Below are 17,048 nucleotides of genomic sequence, written 5' to 3' on the forward strand. Positions count from 1 at the left end.
GGTCAGTGGTAGAAAGTTCCAGCTCATTCAATGGGTTCCTTGGTGCTTTCCAAACTGTTACCCTGCCAGTATCCTGCACTAAGGGGATACACATGGAGTGAGTAATTCCTGCTCATCCTTCATTGCCTTCGAACTCCTGTGAGCAAGTGCAGAGGAGGCTGTGGGCACCTGGCTCCTGCCAAGGACCATGAGAACCTCGGTTCAACCCCAGCTGTGGAATTGTAACCAACTACTGAATATGCATTATCCGTTCCTACAGGGAAAGCTCCCTTGACAGTGACCTTCCAGCTTTTCAGCCTTGTTTTCTTTCCTGACTGTGCGTTCAATGCTGTTTACCTTGAGTGCCACTCAAGTGTTGGCTGAACCCTGGGAGGACAGATCGTGGCAACTGGAATTGTTTTGCAGAGGTTGAAGGCTGTGAAGGGCTGGGAGCTTTGTGTTAACTCCCACAAAAGTTTGGGAGAGTGCTCTGGCATCTGAGTAATGCAGAGCTCACAGGTAAAATTCAGGAGAAGTCTGAGCTGAAGTTTGAAATGTTACTGAACCTACTGTGGATAAAACTAAAACTTCTGACTTCCCTCCCTCCCTGTGGAGCACAACCCTTGTATTGGACATTTTGTCGTCCCAGAGGCTGAATGATGAATTTGGAAACAATTTAATCAAGTTTTAACATAGGAGATTGAATGGAATCTGTATCCAGCCCTCGAGGAATCTGTGTATGATTTACTGTCTGTAACATTCCTGCTTATTTCCTGCAATTTTTTCCCCCATTTGGGAACACCATCATGTGCTGTGCACTTGGGGGCACAACAAGAACAGCAGAAATCTTTTGGATAAAGCAGTGGAGAGGGGGCCAAAATGTGGCTGCTTCCAGAATTATTCTACTCTGTGAACCTGACTGCTCAGTGCTGGGAGCTGAGATCCCAGCACTGCCTGAGAGGGCATCTCAGCACAAATGGGCTCCCAGGCCATCCAGAGCCCAGGGATGCTTATCCACGGCACATCTGAATTCCCTGGATGTGCAAGTCCCAGAGCACAGGACTGACAGTGTTTCCTGGAGTTGTGGAAGCTGGAGATAGGCAGTACCATCATCTCTGCTTTATACCTGGATTTTTCTTTCCCAGTCTTGCCTTTGGCCTGTCACTGTGCTCAGAATAACCTGGTAATTAACTGCTCATCTCACGGATGGAGAATTCCACTTGATCTCACAAGCTGAGTTCTCTCTCTTTGGTTACATTACAGATCAGATCAACTGCAGGGTGTTGGTGAGAGCAAATACAGGGAAGGCAAAGAGTAACAGTGATAGGACAAGGAGTAATGGGACAAACTGGAAGAAGGGACACTTCAGTTAAATATTAGCATGAAATATTTTCCTGTGGGGTGGTGAGGCCCTGGCACAAGTTGCCCAGGGAGGTTGTGAATGCCCCAACCCTGGCAAAACCACATTGGATAAAGCCTCGAGCAACCTCGTTTAGTGCCCACGGCAGAAGAGATTTGGACTAGATGATCTTCAAGGCCCATTCCAACTCCTTAACATTCCATGATTCTATGATTCATTTTTGATTGCAGGATCTTTTGGTAGTTTATATTTTGGCTGGTGCTGGCCTCCTACCAGCTGGAGGCAGCTCAGATCATAAAAGCAAGGAACTCTCCCTTTCCCACTTCCACCCAGCACTGTCTTTATCCAGACTATGGGATAAGTCTAACAACTTGGGCTTGGAATGCTGAGACAGCTTGGGAGAAATGTAGGCTGGAACATATGGTGTAAGGCCTACACATGATGTTTTCCTTAGGGGAAATCTCCTCCAAAACGCTCAAAGATGTGGCATGCATTGGATATGGGAGCCCTCTTTTGATCTTGGTTTAATTTTAGTGGGATAATGAGATGCTGATGTTACTACCAGGCCCTGCTTGTTTACATAATTATCTCTGATTGCTTTTGGAACAGTGCACATTGAAATTCCAGGAGACACCGACATTCTGTACCAGAAGTGATTTCAGGATGTGCTGCTGGCACTACCTGACACGAGGTGTGCTGACCCCATTTGAATAATTTAAAGCTCATTGCAAACTCAGGCCCAGATGGAAATTAATATTCCCTCAAGTCCTGATCTCCCTGTGTATCACCAAAGCAGATCCAGGCTGCCAGCCTTTCTGCAGGCAGCCTATTGTCCTTCACTCAGCTTCTGACCCTGCAAGGACCCAAACTAAACTCCGCATTTTCCTAATCAGTATTTTTCCATTTTTTAGAGGGTGCTCAGTCTGTGGGACCCAGTGAGAGCAGCAGCTGTAAATGGGAGCCAAAACACACCCTGTGGCAATGACAAATAACTTCCATCCCGTGGCTCTCAATGATCTGTAAAACTTTTATATGAGAGAATTCAATCAGTGACACAAATCCTTAATTAAATATTTATCGTTTGAGCTGCAGATGTGAGCAGTGCCAAACCACAGGCATGCCTGGATAAGCTGGATGAAAAACCCTCTCAGAGAAAATGACTGATTTTGAGCCCGTGCCACCGACTGAAAAAGCAGTTTGTGATCTACGTCACAGCCAGGCAGAGGCTGCTGCACGGGTGGCAGCCCCTGCAGCGATTTGGGAGAGTCTAAACTCAGAAGGGGACAGTGCCAAGCAAACACTTCCATTAAGAAAGGGGCTAAAAGAAGCCAGATAAAATGTTTTTTAGAAACAGATTAAAATAGAGATTAATTTCAATGACTGGATTTTAATTTGTATTTGTGTTCAGTACTAAAGGCCATCTGTTAAACTCTGTCAGGACCTTTGGGAATGATACACAGCTTGTTCCTGCAGTGCCCCTTGGATTTATCAGCATTCCATTCCTTTGCTCCCAGTGGAGAGCCTGTCCCCCCGAGTGTGTCTCTTGATGCTGATGCTAAAGCCTCTTCCTGAATAATCTGGGAAAACTGGGGCATTCCTGGTGCTTCTGGAGCTGTGCCTTTCTGTGGTGTTTCTAAACCTGCAGCAGGTGATGCTGTAACAGAGCCACAGAGCTGTCACCCCACAATAACAGCACCCTAAATAAACAGGGCTGAGCCCCAGGGGAAGCAGGAGCTGCCACTTGTTTCAACCACTCGAGTGTGAACTTTCTGCTTGGTGTGCAGATGTGGACTAGGGAAAAGTCCACATCAAAGACTTGGACTGAGAGCAAGTTATGATTTTGCAGCCAGCCCTAAATAAAGATTAGGATAGAAACAGTTCCAGACTTTGCATTTTCACTTGGCATCTTGAGCCCAATCATTAATTTCAACTGATCCATGAACTAAAGATAGAAGGAGATTAGAGTTTGCTTTAAAATCCAGCAGCTTAAGTTGACAATGCTTCTTGTTTTCTTTTGTCTGCAAATGCTGATTAAAAAGCCAGCGCTGACATTCCAAAATTCCCTCAGGAAAACAAATCTTGCCAGTCTGCAAGGAGAATCTGAGAGCAGCAAAGTCCAAGTGTCTGTAGGGCTGCTTGTCTAAGTTTCACAGCTTTATCTGCTGGACAGTAACCAGAGCTCAGGGAGGCTGAGATTTCTAACAGCACCCTGGGATGAAATCTCGAGTACATGAAGAACATCATTATTACTCTTTTAGAAATGTTGTGGCTTGCAAATGATGCAGCCACAAAAGCCCATGTTCTACCTTTGGTCTGCTGCCAAAAGGGTTTAGGCTGAGCCCAACACTGGTTCTTGTACCAACCCAACAGCAGCTGCTGCCAGTAGATATTTTCTTACCTAGAAAATCTCGGATTTTGTGGGGTGGATGATCAAGCTGGGATAAAACATCGTGTGGGCTCGTGTTCCATGGGCTGCCAGCAGCAGCAGCAGCAGCAGCCAGTGTGCCCCACAGCAGGGTGACCCTCTGCAGCCTTGCAGCTGTGGGGTTCCCTGGAGCAGGGATTTGATGGGAAATGTCATTGCTCTCCAAGAAATCTCCCGTTCCCCAGCAGCAGAGGCTTGCATTTTATCTCTGGGCTCTGTTCCTCTCACTTGGTGCAAATGTCAGGTCCAGGGTTTAGGATTTTTCTTCCCTCCTCCCCAGGATTTTCATGTCCTTTGTCAGGTGGAGTTCTCATGGAAATGGGCTTTATTTTACACCTGATCTGCCCTATGCACTTGTCCTCAGTGAAACAGAAACACTGCCCCACATGATCACCTTTTGTTAAAAGCTTTTTTTAGCTAAGCAGCCATAAATTAGGGGGAAAAAAGGGTTTGAAACCATTCTTACCTAGAGAAAATATTTCCCACAGCAGCACTCCAAAAGACCACACGTCACTCTGTGTGGTGTAAATTTTGTCAAAAATAGCTTCAGGAGCCATCCACTTGAGTGGAAGCCGTGCCTGAAAGGCAGAGACACAACAGGTTGCCAGAGCTGCTGGTACTGATCTGCCCAAGCCCAGCTCGAGAGTAACAATGGAAGCTCCTTGCACTCACATCTCCCTTCCGTACGTAGTCGGGGTCTTTGTAGATATCCCTGGCCAGGCCGAAGTCACAGATCTTGACCACGTTGTTCTCGGACAGGAGGATGTTCCTCGCTGCCAAATCCCGATGGATGCACTGCCAGGGAATGACACGGGGTCAGAGGGTGCTGGGCAAGGAGCCCCTGCTTGAGCTGGAAGCAGGAGAGCTTCTCTGGGAATGGGGAGAGAAGGGAGCTGCTGTTGGGAGCAGGTTAGAGAAGGGAGGGGGAATCTGCTCCAAATACACTGTGATATGCAAAAGACAGAATAACTCAGGGAACAAGACAGTATCAGAGTCAGTCTTCTGATTTTTCTGTCTGAGATAACTTTGCAGTTATAACAAGGAAGGGAGCCCTATTTTCTAGTTAGCTGGTCACTGGGAAGTCTGGGAGAGGCCAAAAAGCAGCTGCAGCTGCAGCTCCATTTGCCAGTGCAGGTCCAGGAGGGTGTGAGATGGGGGTAAGTGCAAGCTCACAGTTGTGTGCACACTTTGGCCCGTGGATTACACTGCATTTACTTGAAAAGGTGTTCCACAGGCTACAAACTACTCCCTGTAGTATCCAAAGGAGGTAAAGGAATAGATGGATACTGCCTCCTCATTTTTCAGTAGTGCTGTTGTTGACCACACTAAAAAGAGCTTTCTCTACAAGTCCTTTCTGCATTTATTTATGAGGCAGTTCCATAAACTGTCCCACAATCTGTATTCACTCCTTCTGTCTGAACCCTCCTGCTGCAGATGCCAGTCCCTGCAGCCAAGAATGTGATGGATGTTCCTTCACAACCCCTTCAGTGCTAATTACTGCTTAACCACCAGAGCTAACGTGATCTCCAACACTCTAATGTAGGAGCAAAAAGCAGATTACTCAGGCTTAAAATTGTGTTTGGGTTTCTTCATATCAGATATGCTGTGCAAGAATGAGCTCACTTTTCGGGAGGCGAGGAATTCCATGCCTTTTGCCACCTGGAAGCTGTAGCAAATCAGATCCTCCAGAGTCAGGGGCCTCTTGTACAGATCCTCAGCATCTAGGAGAGATCAGAGATATGGCAAAAGCCTGCAGCAACAGCTTCAAACCTGTGTGGCACTGGTGCTGCCTGTGTGCTGATGGCCCCAGTGCTGCACTGAGTGTTGGCTGTGAGATCTCGGCAGGGTTACAGCTCTGGGTGAGCAACCACTGACCCAGAGGCAGAAGATCAGATGATTAACAAAGTTCCCTCATCCATTAGTCACTCATTTAGCTGTGGGGAAAACAACACCTGGGGATGGGAATGAGGGAAACTTTATAGAGAGGAGCTCAGGGACAGATCGGGTAAAACATTCCTATTTCTTCTCTCACACAACAGGAGCAGCTTTTGTACACAAAACAGTGCTGCCAACCTCTTCTTGTGAGAAAGTTGGAGTGAGGAACAGGTGAGAGAAAGAATTTGGGATTTCAGGAACGAGCCAAGCTGTGTAAGGGCTTGTAAAGTGTGTGCCAGTGTGTGTGGCACTAGACAAATGACAGAAATCTTTCCAATAAAAGATTTGGGATGAGGTAGGGTTCTTTTACCTTCTTCATCATCTTCTGAGTCGCTGTAACTCTTATCTTCAATAAATCCAGAGCTGGCAGAGCTGCCTGTGCTGGCCACACTCTCGAGGCGCCTCTTGATCAGTTCAGTCAAATCACTGTTGGACTCATCCAGACTTTTCTCTGCTTGGTCAGAGTTTTCCTGGGACTAGAAATGGCATAAACCTGATTTTTAGCTTTCTATGATGCAATGCTTGAGGATTCAAAAGATGTGACAGAATGGCATAAGGAGAAAGGGTGCTCTGAAGATGAGCATGTTTGAACATGATGTTCCCTGAAGAGCAGAACTAATAAACTGGTTTCCTATTTATTTCTGCTTATTATTCCCCTGTCACTGATAGCAATATTCCACATCAGAGTTAGCTGAAAGCTGGTTGGGTGAGACTGAGAGGTGAGCAGAGAGAGGCTGTAATTCTCTTGCTGTCTTAGGAAGGCACATTAAACATCCCCTCAAGGTGTGTGCACGATGGGCACTGACGTGTCTGTGCTGGGGAGGGAGGCACAACCAGCCCTCAGTTCAGGGCAACAATGGTGAGAAGGAAATTCTGAGTGGCTGCACCAGGAAAATCTCCTTCACTCACACAAAGTCCCTCACGTACTTTGGTGCCTGTACACAATAGCTTTAATAATAATAATAATAATAATAATAATAATAATAATAATAATAATAATAATAATAATAATAATGGAATCATCTGGGAAAATAATCTTGGTGAGGCTCCAGTTTCTGGCAGTGCTGGGGTCACAGAGCCTGCTCCACGCTGGACATTCAGGAGGAGGAGTCAGTCCCATCCCTCCCCAGCACTGATTTCTGCCTCCTATGCCCTGCTCCCATCCCAGCCCAGTGTGTGCTGGCACAGATGTTTGTGTGGATGCAGAGAACTGCTTGGGAATCAATCCATTTGGTCGGTTTTGATGCAGAATATCCACGATCCAAGTGGTTGTTTCAGCCCAGACCTCAGGGCTGGCACAGGGGAAGGGACAGAGGATGGGAATGAGCAGATGGTGGAAGGATGAGCTGCTTTCACATGGGGGTGTGGGCCTAGAAACAAAAATCCCAAACCAGGTTTGTATTGTGGGAGGGTTCACCTTCTCCCAGTTCAGTTAATGCCAGTTTTTCACTACTACTTTGTTGCCTCCCTTGTGCTGGGAAGGATCTCCCGAGTAATCCCCTCTCTCTCAAGTGCACTGCAGAGTTTGGGCACTTGCACCTAATTCTTTAGGAGGTGCTAAAAGAAGATAGCAGTGAGATCCTGCAGGAGGAAAAAAATCCCTTTTCTTGCCTGTACAAATTGAAATGTGGTGAGAAAATAAAGTGCCCATAGAAATACCCAACTGCCTCAGTGCCAATGCAGAGCAAATCCAGTCAGTGGTTGTTGATTCCCCACCTTGTGACTGTGAGAAGTCTCATTTTCCTACCTTGTATGCAATGAAATCTCCTCGTTTTCCTCTGAGATAGTTGGACAGATTTCCATATTTGCAATATTCCACTATGACCATTAAAGGACCTAAAAAAGACAGTGAAAGTCAAATGAGTTTTGAAGCACTGCAAAGCAAGTAATTCTAACTTATCCTCCCAAATCCTCTTCAAAATAAGTGGCATTCCTGTTATAGAGATGAGGAAATGAGGAAACAGAGGAGTGACACTCCAGAAGAACACAACCAGTAGGGATGTGGACAGAAGGGAGCACAGTCTTAGTTTTCCCCACTGGATGCTGACAGTTGGTATTTATTCCTTATTTATAAACAAGGAAAATTCAGGATGATCAACACAAGCCCAGATGCTGTTAAGGTTGGTTTGCTCTGTACATAGCAGGGAGCAGTTTTCATTTTCTCTGCTGGCTTCACAATTGTTTGTTTTGGGTGGAGCTGATGCCACTAGAGGAAATCAAAAGTATGCAGGGCCACAGACAGATCTAAATGAAAAGCTGCAAAAAGTTTTTGAAAGCCTGGAAAGTGCTCTCAGTTTCTTCCTCATTCCTGTGCAAACTACTGCAGATTCAGTGCTGCTTTTCTACAATTATGCAACTTTTTAAGATCTGCTTGAAATGCTTTTATATTGCAGTGTGAGCTGTTAGCAAAGGGAAAAGCTGCATTCTGGACCTTTACTTTTTGTAATCACCAAATGGAGGATAAGGTGAATTCATGGGACTGGGATGTGGATAAACATGGATTATTATCAATCCCAAACAATGAGATTTTCATGTCCAGAACCTTTTTCTCTGGAGAAGGTCTGTGCTCCAGACTAAGAGTTTGCACTTCAAAGGGAAAGTGCTGAGAGCTGCACTTGGCCTTGGGGAAGGAGCTCAGCAGGATTCCTGCCGGGCTGCATCCTCCGGGGCACAGGAGCAGGGCTGCAGCCGGCTCCTTGTCCAGCACTGCTGGGGACAGCAGCCAGGAGGGAACAGTGACCCTGGGACAGTGTGGGACAGGGAGAGGAGCAGCCTTTGGGAGCACACGGTCCCACAGAAAGGGAGATGCTGAATTCCTGCAGTCAGAACCAAGCCCGTGGTGTTCCCTGTCCTCACCCCAGCCCTACGGCACTGCTACCTTGGGGCTCTCCAGGACCCCCAGCCCCTCTGCCTGCAGCTGGAACAAGTTCAGCCTGCAAACCTTGCAGTGGCTGCAAAAACACCAACCCCAAATCCCCAAATCCCAGTGGTTCCAGCGCTGACCCCAGAGCGCTGCTCACCAGGGCTCAAGGCCCCAGTGCTGGGATCTAGCCGTGCTCAAGAGATTTGGCTCTGAAGAACCCAAAATCCAACGTCCCTCATGGATGCCCTGAGGAAATGCAGATTCCAGAGCAGCTTTAGAGCTCTGCTTAGTGATTTATTCATGTTTTTGAAACGCTTCCTAGACATGGCCTCCCCATATTTTGTTCCCTCATTGTAAAGCACAAGCTGTGCATTAGTTGTGACTGCTGAACATCAGACACTCCGACAAAGTGTTAAAATCTGTTATTTGGTACCTTGTTAAAATAATGTATGTGCATACTTAATACCAGTCTCCATCAGGAATACATGGTTACATAAAGCCTACCAGGGGAGGGGAGAGCGCTGTGCTCTGCACTGGAATTTCACAGGAACTCGGATCCGTGTCTGCCTCTGGAGCTCAAGGCTGTTTTTCTTTAGTCTGCACTTGCACTGCTCAGAGGAAAACAAAGCAGTGCCTGCCCGAGGCTCCTCCATGCCCTGTGAGGTCCTGCTGCATCCCTCTGCCCCAAACTCTGCCCCCAAAGGTTTCCCCAGGCACCTGGCAGGGAGGAGGGAGGGTTACCTCCCACCCAGGATGGGGCAGGCTGGAGAATGGGAAATCGGGGGACTCCTGGGAGAAAAAGTTTCTCAGAAAGCGGACAATCAGAGCCTTTGATCAGTTCCTGGGGTGTGTCTTGCCGTGCAAGCAGAACTCCGGGGCTGCTTTGGTTAAGAACCACCGACCCCTGGTCCTGCTGCCAGGTTTGAGGCACCTGTTTGTCCTGAGCCACCTCAGGGACTGGTCAGCACAGGAGAGTCACCAGCATCCCCAGTGTTCCTGCCCCTCTGCTCACAGTCCCAAGCAAAGGCTCCTGGCTGCTGCATCTGAACCCTAAAGCTGGAGCTGCCCTTGCTCCCACACGAGCTTTTGGGGTCTGGAGTGCTACAATTTTTGAGAGTTCCCCATCCATGGCTCCCAGATTCCAGCAGTATCCATGGCTGCTGGTTGCTGTTTCCTGAGGAACTGGAACCGCCTTGCTGGAGGGAAGATTTCTCCCCTGGCATCCTCCCAGATCTACCTCACTGAAGTTTTCCTTTTCCCTCCTGACTGGACAACAACCGTTGGAAACTGATGGTTTTGGGGTCTCAGATCTGTGCCCCATCTCTCTCAGAGACTTTCCTCCCTTCTTTTTTTTTCCTTCTGGGGCTTTCCTTGCCCTCGGGTCACCTAAACCTGTCCTGTGGGGATGGTTGTGAGGGTTCCTTGTCAGCAGTGAGGAGCCATCCTTGAGACCTGTTCCCCTGGAGCTGGAGCACAGTAAGAGGCACGGCTGCTTTGTCTGGCAGTGTGGGAAGGGATGTTTTAGTGACAGAGGTCTGGGATTTACGGGGCCCTTTGTCTAAGTGCACTCTGCATGATGCAGGGACAGCTCAGCCCTGTGGAAGTCCCTGCTCCTGCTGCACCCAGGGCTGTCCCAGGCTTCCTGCACATGGAGCAGAAACTGCTGTGTTTGCCTGGAGAGGGTGAAGTGCTGGGAAAGAGGAGGCTCAGGCAGCCAAGTGCTCAGCCTGGTGCATCCTCCTGATAAGGCAGGGAAGGAGAGGGAGAAGAAGCCTGGAAATGACCACAGGGAGGAATTGGGCACCTCGCTGCAATCCAGTGTCCTCCTTCCTTCAGTGCAGAATCCCTTTTGGGAACAGGCTTCCAGAGAAAACAGAGGAGTGACACCATGGGTGGGAGATGTTCAGGAGCCCTGGATGGGATGAGGCCACATCCTGCAGGAGCAGCAGCAGCTCTCCTGTGAGCTGGAAATGGCTGTACCTGCATTAACCACCACAGGCACATCTGAACACCCAAAACGTGTCTGCAAAGTGTTTTCTTTTTTGTTCCCAATTTACTGAGGACTCCTCACCTCCAGCTTTGGTGCAGGCTCCCAGCAGGTTGACCACATTCAGGTGATGTCCTATATGGATGAGGATCTTCAGCTCAGACATTAAAGCCTTGCATTCATTAGTAGTTGCACATTCTGCTTAAGATAAACAGGAAAAAAATCATCTTTACACAACAGGATATTTTTAACAGGACACAGCAAGATCCTGTTTATACTTCGAAACAAAACCCACCCAGGTTACTTGCAGTATCTTGGCTTTTCAGACTCTCACACAGATAATAATTCATCCGTTTCATTGTCTGCTGGCCTTTATGAAGTGGGATAACACTTTATCTTTTGGGTGACTCTTCCTTTCTCAAGCATGATTATGGAGGGTTACTGTCCCTTCCCCCAGAGCTGATCCCACAGAGCCTTTGCCAGGACTCAGTTTTGCAAGCTTAGCAAAGCCAACCTCTGCAAGCCCCCACAGCACACAGAACGTGTCCCTTCCTCTCTGCTGGGCTGTGCAGTTGAGCAGGACTTGGTTACAATACCTCAGAACAGGTTTTTCCACAGCACCGAGGAACATCACAGCACACCACTGCAGGTGATGAGGAATCCACAGATCTGGAAGTTGTGTCCCAGAATGTGCCAGGGAATGCACAGCATCACTAAAGCTCAGCCCTGTAAGATCTTATTGACCCAAGAAATACATTTTCCAGTATCTGTGTGTGAGCCATGATCCTGACAGTGGTGGCACTGCCTGGCCAGTGACATTAATTTAAGGCAGGCACCCTCACACCAGAAGGTTATTCAGGTGCTGCTTTATCTTCCCAGCCTTCTCTCCAAAACTTTCATGATATATTTTAACAGGAAAAGCTTTGGCCTGTTTCTTTTGCCTTTGCATCACGTAAGATTTAAATATGAAGAAGCAGTTCTGTAACAAATCACTGGGTGTGACAGGTGTAACCTCTTTATCTGTTTGTAGATTCCCCATAATCTTCCTCCAAACTGTGTCAAAAAGAAGGAGCTATTCCCGGATTCCTTCAGTCAGCAGTGTTTGGAGCAGGGTGTGTCCATGGGTGGTATCGCTCCCGATTTCCCCTGGCACGCAGCCAGCTCAGAAGTGTTTTAGATAATCCTGCACATTGAATTTTAGCCTTCAATCCAGAACAGACCCCAGCCTCCTGCATGGAGATGGCACACAGTGCTGGGATGGCAGAAATGCCTTTTTAGGTCCTTGGATGGGTTGACTGATCCCAGAGAATCTGCTTTATTCATGAAAGCGATGAATTATGGGCACGTTAGCTGGGGAGGGGCAGATCAGAGCAGGAGGCACCTGCCTCCACTGGGGGAGGGAGGTGTAAAACCATGGAGAATCTGCCAAATATTGCTGAATATGTGCTGGCAGGACAGAACTGACATGAGGATCAGTTGGGAAGAGCAGTGTGGAAGGGAATGAAACCCCAGAGCTGTCCAGGGCAGTACGTTTTGGATGGAGATGGGAATATGTCAGGATATTTCAGGGAACTAGAAATGGGCATGGAACAGAACATACAACAGCAGGAGAGGAGATGATCTGCAGGATGAAAATAGAGAGGGGAGACCAGACCTGAGGGAGGTCCAGGGAGGTGACAAATGGGTGTTTCTGTGATTTCAGAGAGATGGGAGTAGCAGAGCACCAGGAGAGGCAGCTGGCGGCAGAAGCCAAATCCTGTGGCAGCAATGGCTGGTGGCATTGCAGGGGTTAATGGTGTCATGCAGCAGCGATGGAGCCGTGAGGGCCATGGCAGCATGGAGCGAGCCTTTGGAATCATCCTCAGGAGCAGTTACCAGCCCTGCCCAAGCAGGCACTGAGGGGCTGATGCATTCATTCCTCGCTGCCTGCAGAGGCTCTGTGTAAATCCAGCGTGGAAGAGCCGGCTCCGAGTTCCCTCCTTCCCTCCACCGAACGGGGAAAGCTTTCCTTCATTTCAATAATTGCAAGCAAGATGTCTCTAATTTACTCCCCTGGCACTGGGGTTTTTTTTCCAGCCCCTTGAACTGTTCTACATCTGGCCGGGCTGCGATGGAAGGCTCAGCTCCGATTTCAGGCTATCGCGTGTAATTACACCCTGTAATCTGTTTCCCTCCTCACCCCACAGACCTGGAAGCTGCTGTTTTCTTCCTCGAGGAATACGAGCCTTAATCAGCAGCGCAGCACGGAGCCCGCTGCCATTTCCTCCCCCTGCATCCATCCATCCATCCATCCATCCATCCATCCATCCATCCATCCAGGGTGGCTAATTGCTCCCGCATGGAAACCCACTCCCTCCTGCACGCAGCGCTCCTGGCAGCCGAGCACCGCGCACCTCCCTGCCCCGGCTTCCCTGAGCGGCCTGAGGAGGATCTCAGAGGGATTTTTGTACCTTTCAGCATTTTTACGGCAACTGTTTTGCAGGTTGAAGATTTATCAATGCCAAAAGCAGACGCCTCCACCACCTTCCCAAAAGCACCATGACCCAGAGTTTTACCTAGAGAGGCAAGAGTCGAGAGTGAGCCCAGGCTGCATCAGCCAGGAGAGGACATGCAACCTCAGCTGTGCAGGGAACCAGGCACAAGGCACAGACACAGTCACAGCAGCCTGTATCACATCCTGCAGCATATGGATATCCAGGGGTTTCTATCCATATGGCCGGAATGCAATACAGCACGGCAGAGAACAGAGGAGGGGAAATCAACCTGCACTCACTGAGGACAGGGCTGATACCTGCATGTGTTGAGGGACAAACGTTACCTGCGGCTGTGCTGGAGGCCAGGGAAGGCAGAGTTTGGGTTAATTGTGGCCCCCTGATCTCTCGAGAATCATGGAGAGAGCCAGCAAGGCACTCAGGGAGTCACAACCCTTTAACCCTTCAGTTATTGACACTGATTTGATGGAAAAGCTGCACTAAATGGAATTTAGGATGATAACCTTTATTTTCCCTTTCATTTGGATTTTCCTGCCTGTCTTATTATTATGTATTTCCTGCCTGCTGTGCTCTGAGGGCTCTGACCCAGAGTCTGGCTTTTTGGTTCTGCCAGTTTGAATCTCTGTCCCATCCTCACCTCAGATTTTGTGATTTTTGTCTGTCCTCTCCCCCTTCCATGTTTTCCAGCTTCAGCACCAAGAGCACACACAAATACAGATATTTTCCCTGCACTCCTCAGTGCACACAGATGTTACAGTTTCGCTGTACAAACACAGCCAGCTTTCCACATTTCCTCACCCCATCAGCCAGGGAACTGAGCTGTTCAGTGAAATCTGGCCCATTTTTCCATGAGAGCTTTTTACAGCTCAAAGCTGAGTTCTGGTGGTTGATAAGGAAGTGATTATTTGATGAATTGATAGATTTCTTCAAAAGAAAATTCACTTTCCCTTTTCCTCTACGGGAATGAAATCACACTTTTGGCAGGGACAGTACCTGGAGGTCCCTTTCTTCCCTGTCAAGCGTTTGGCTTCCCTTTTCCAAGGAAAAGAGGCGGTGATACGCGGAAAAGGTAAAAATTCTAAGCCCCCTGTATCAGTGGCAGCTATTTGGACAGAGTCTTTCCAAATCTCTCATTTCACCCTGCCCTCAGGCTGATCTGAACTCTGTAATCCCACATCCACGGGTGGCAGTACCCTGGCACTGTGATAGGCTCTTCCTGGGTTATCCAACAGCTCCACTGCCACTGGGAAGCACTTGGAACCATCCTTCCCCCCAGTTCTGACCCCCAAACCACTCACCCAGGCGCAGCCTGTCCCTGGGGAACTCCCATTTACTGCTGTCGTAGGGCAGGCGGTCACACTGCTCGTCAAGGGGCATCTCCTCTGGATCCATGATAATGGACAGGTATCCTGTTTTAATATCTGTGGCATCGGGCTAAAAACAGGGCGGGGAGAAATTATTCAGGGGATTCACGCTGCAATTCCAAAGGCAGGGAGCTGTCTGGCAGCCTGGGGAGTTCCCTGCCTTCCAGGCAAATTTATTCTGAGCCAGGAATGCATCACTGCAGCTTCCTGCCTCTCTCCCTTCCACAGCTGAGGCACAAATGTTTGTGTGTGGCTCTCGGGAAGAGGCACTGATTGATGCTGGGAAACACAAAATCTATCGCTGTCTTCTACCTGGATCAGCCAAAGGAAATCACTGATTTTCCATGGGAACTGCAGGAGTTGCACTTCCTGATGCATATTTTGGTATTTTCACCGTGTTTTGTTCTGCGGTCTTGATTCTCCACTTCATGACTACAACTTACTGCAATTTAAATTTGGTGGGAAGCTGCTGGAAATTGCTATTTCTGGTGCTGCTACAGTGAGAAATTGTGGTTGGGTGGGTCCTGTGAGCAGACTTGCACAGGTATGAAATGTAAGAGGAAATTCAGTGTTGTCCACAGCTCTGTTAAGCTGAGGTCAAGGATGAAAACAGGAGTTTAATCCCCGTATTTGCAAGAGGAGGGGAAATGTACTCAAATATTGGAGATCAGCACTGGGACTGCAGTTTGGTGAGAGCAGAGCAGAGAGCTGCGCTTGCCTTTCTGTTTGCTGGTTTTTTCAGGAAAAACAGACCTAAATTCCTTAAAACTTCACTGCATGTTTACTTCCAGAGTCACAAAAGGGAGGTGAAAAAAGAGCAAGGAAACCAAATCAGCTGTGTGGTTTGAGCTCATTTCCCAAGCAGACAGCCCAGGATCTTTGTTTAATATCTTTTAGAGACAAGTGCTGAAATCAAGCCTTCATTGTAGAGGATTTAGGGTATTTTTTTGTTATTCTCACAAGCCAGTTTGACTCATAAAGAGGGAGGAGCCTGATTTAGCCTGAAGTGGATGAAAATCTCACAAGTGCAAGGGATCTGTGGAGAAGTCAACAGAAACCTTGGACTGAATTTTACAGGGACATTTTCCCCAGTTTTTCTACCATCTACCCCAAACATTTGGCCCTAATCTCTGCTGTCACACGGAGCTGGGGCAGATCCCAGACTCTGGGCAGGGTGGGAGCTCTCTCACCTTCCTCAGCTTGCGAATGAAGAGGGTCAGGAGGAGCCAGAAGAGAGTGGCAGCCAGCCCTGTGCACACCAGAATGATCACTTCGATGTTGGATTTCTCCTCAGAACCTGCAGGTGAATGTACAGCCAGCTCAGAAATGTGTCCCAAGTCCCTGAGTGACCCGCTGGAATATCTGCATTCCCTCAGCCCAGGTCTCACCTTGGATTTTGATGAAGGCTGATGTGCTGTCCTGGCCCAAGTCGTTGGAGGCCCGGCACTCGTAGAGCCCCTCGTCGTCCTTCTTCACTCTCTCAATCACCAGGGTGTTGTTTTCCATGGAAATTCCTGGTTTAAGGCATTTTGGTTAATGTTGGCACAATAACCTGCCTGCCAAAAATGCTTTTAGGAGACAGAGCTGAAGAACAGCTCCCATCCACGCAGGCCTGGCATGTGCTGGTGTTAGGACACATTTTAATCCTGTGCTCCTCCTGCTCTGGCAACAGCCTTTCCCTGACAAATTTTTCTTCTTCAACACCAGGATAAATGATTTGGCATCGCTTCACCAACAATTTAGAGTGGGCAGAGCCCAGAAACTACTCCAGAAGCTAGCAAAGGGAGGGAGGATTGGAGTCAGATAGCAAGAAGATGCACTGGGAAAAATGGGAACTCAGTGGAATTACTGGAAGCTGTGGGAAGGGGTGGGACTTCTAACATGGGGAGCATGGAACTCAAGTTAGGCACATTCCTGGAAAAATAACTGTGTGGAGCAATCCTGGACTCACCAGCAGCCAGGAGCAGTGGGAAGAGAGAGGTTGCCTAGATATGACCTATGAGAGACTTTTCTACACTTAATTTCCCAATTTCATTGTTCCTGATTTGTGGCACTGCACTGAGAGTTCCTCTGTTTCACTGAGGGGATGACTGGGGTAGGAATAGGGAAATGGATCAGGCTTGGAATCCGAAAGGGAAGGGCATTTGGAATTTCTGAGTGTTCTGCCTGTGAATCCTGTTGTTGTTAACAGGAGTTCTGCACACCACTTGCCATGCACTGTGCTGAAATATTTACCCTGAGGTGTTTTTTCCAGATATTTCATTTATGTTTCCATTGGTTGGATGAGTTACATGCTTGTCCCGCTAGAATTATTTATAAAATTTCAGTAGCTGTAAAGAGTTTCTCTCAGAACATTCTGCTCTGAATTATGGATGATCCTAGGTTTCCTACCTAGTCCAAGTTGCAAAATTAAAGTCACAGGACCAGCTGCTGACACGGGATTCTCCATGATTTATGGGAGGACTCAGGACATACTCAGCTTTGCACTGGGGCAGCCTCACCTCTAGTTCTGCAGGCAGTTTTGGGCATCAGAATATAAAAAAGACTTTAAGCCATTGGAGAGCAGGAGCCCACAAGGATGGGGAAAGCTCTGGAGGGGCCTGGAGGAGTGGCTGAGGGCACTTGGTTTGTTCAGCTGGAGAA

General features: G+C 48.2%; 1 protein-coding gene across 1 annotated transcript in view; it reads right to left on the bottom strand.

The window, feature by feature from the left end:
* The window catches only part of LOC138110602 (vascular endothelial growth factor receptor kdr-like), a 121,063-nt gene that overhangs the window by 18,166 nt on the left and 85,849 nt on the right, over nt 1-17,048 (bottom strand). The window contains exons 15-24 of the mRNA XM_069015706.1: nt 15,794-15,919; nt 15,596-15,702; nt 14,340-14,475; nt 13,000-13,104; nt 10,634-10,747; nt 7,447-7,535; nt 6,010-6,175; nt 5,388-5,485; nt 4,437-4,559; nt 4,231-4,342 (exon numbers count right to left, since the gene is read on the bottom strand). Of these exons, the coding sequence (XP_068871807.1) occupies nt 4,231-4,342; nt 4,437-4,559; nt 5,388-5,485; nt 6,010-6,175; nt 7,447-7,535; nt 10,634-10,747; nt 13,000-13,104; nt 14,340-14,475; nt 15,596-15,702; nt 15,794-15,919 (1,176 nt within the window). The remainder of the gene's footprint in view (nt 1-4,230; nt 4,343-4,436; nt 4,560-5,387; nt 5,486-6,009; nt 6,176-7,446; nt 7,536-10,633; nt 10,748-12,999; nt 13,105-14,339; nt 14,476-15,595; nt 15,703-15,793; nt 15,920-17,048) is intronic.

This window comes from Aphelocoma coerulescens, chromosome 4A, assembly GCF_041296385.1.
Source record: "Aphelocoma coerulescens isolate FSJ_1873_10779 chromosome 4A, UR_Acoe_1.0, whole genome shotgun sequence".
NCBI lineage: Eukaryota > Metazoa > Chordata > Aves > Passeriformes > Corvidae > Aphelocoma > Aphelocoma coerulescens.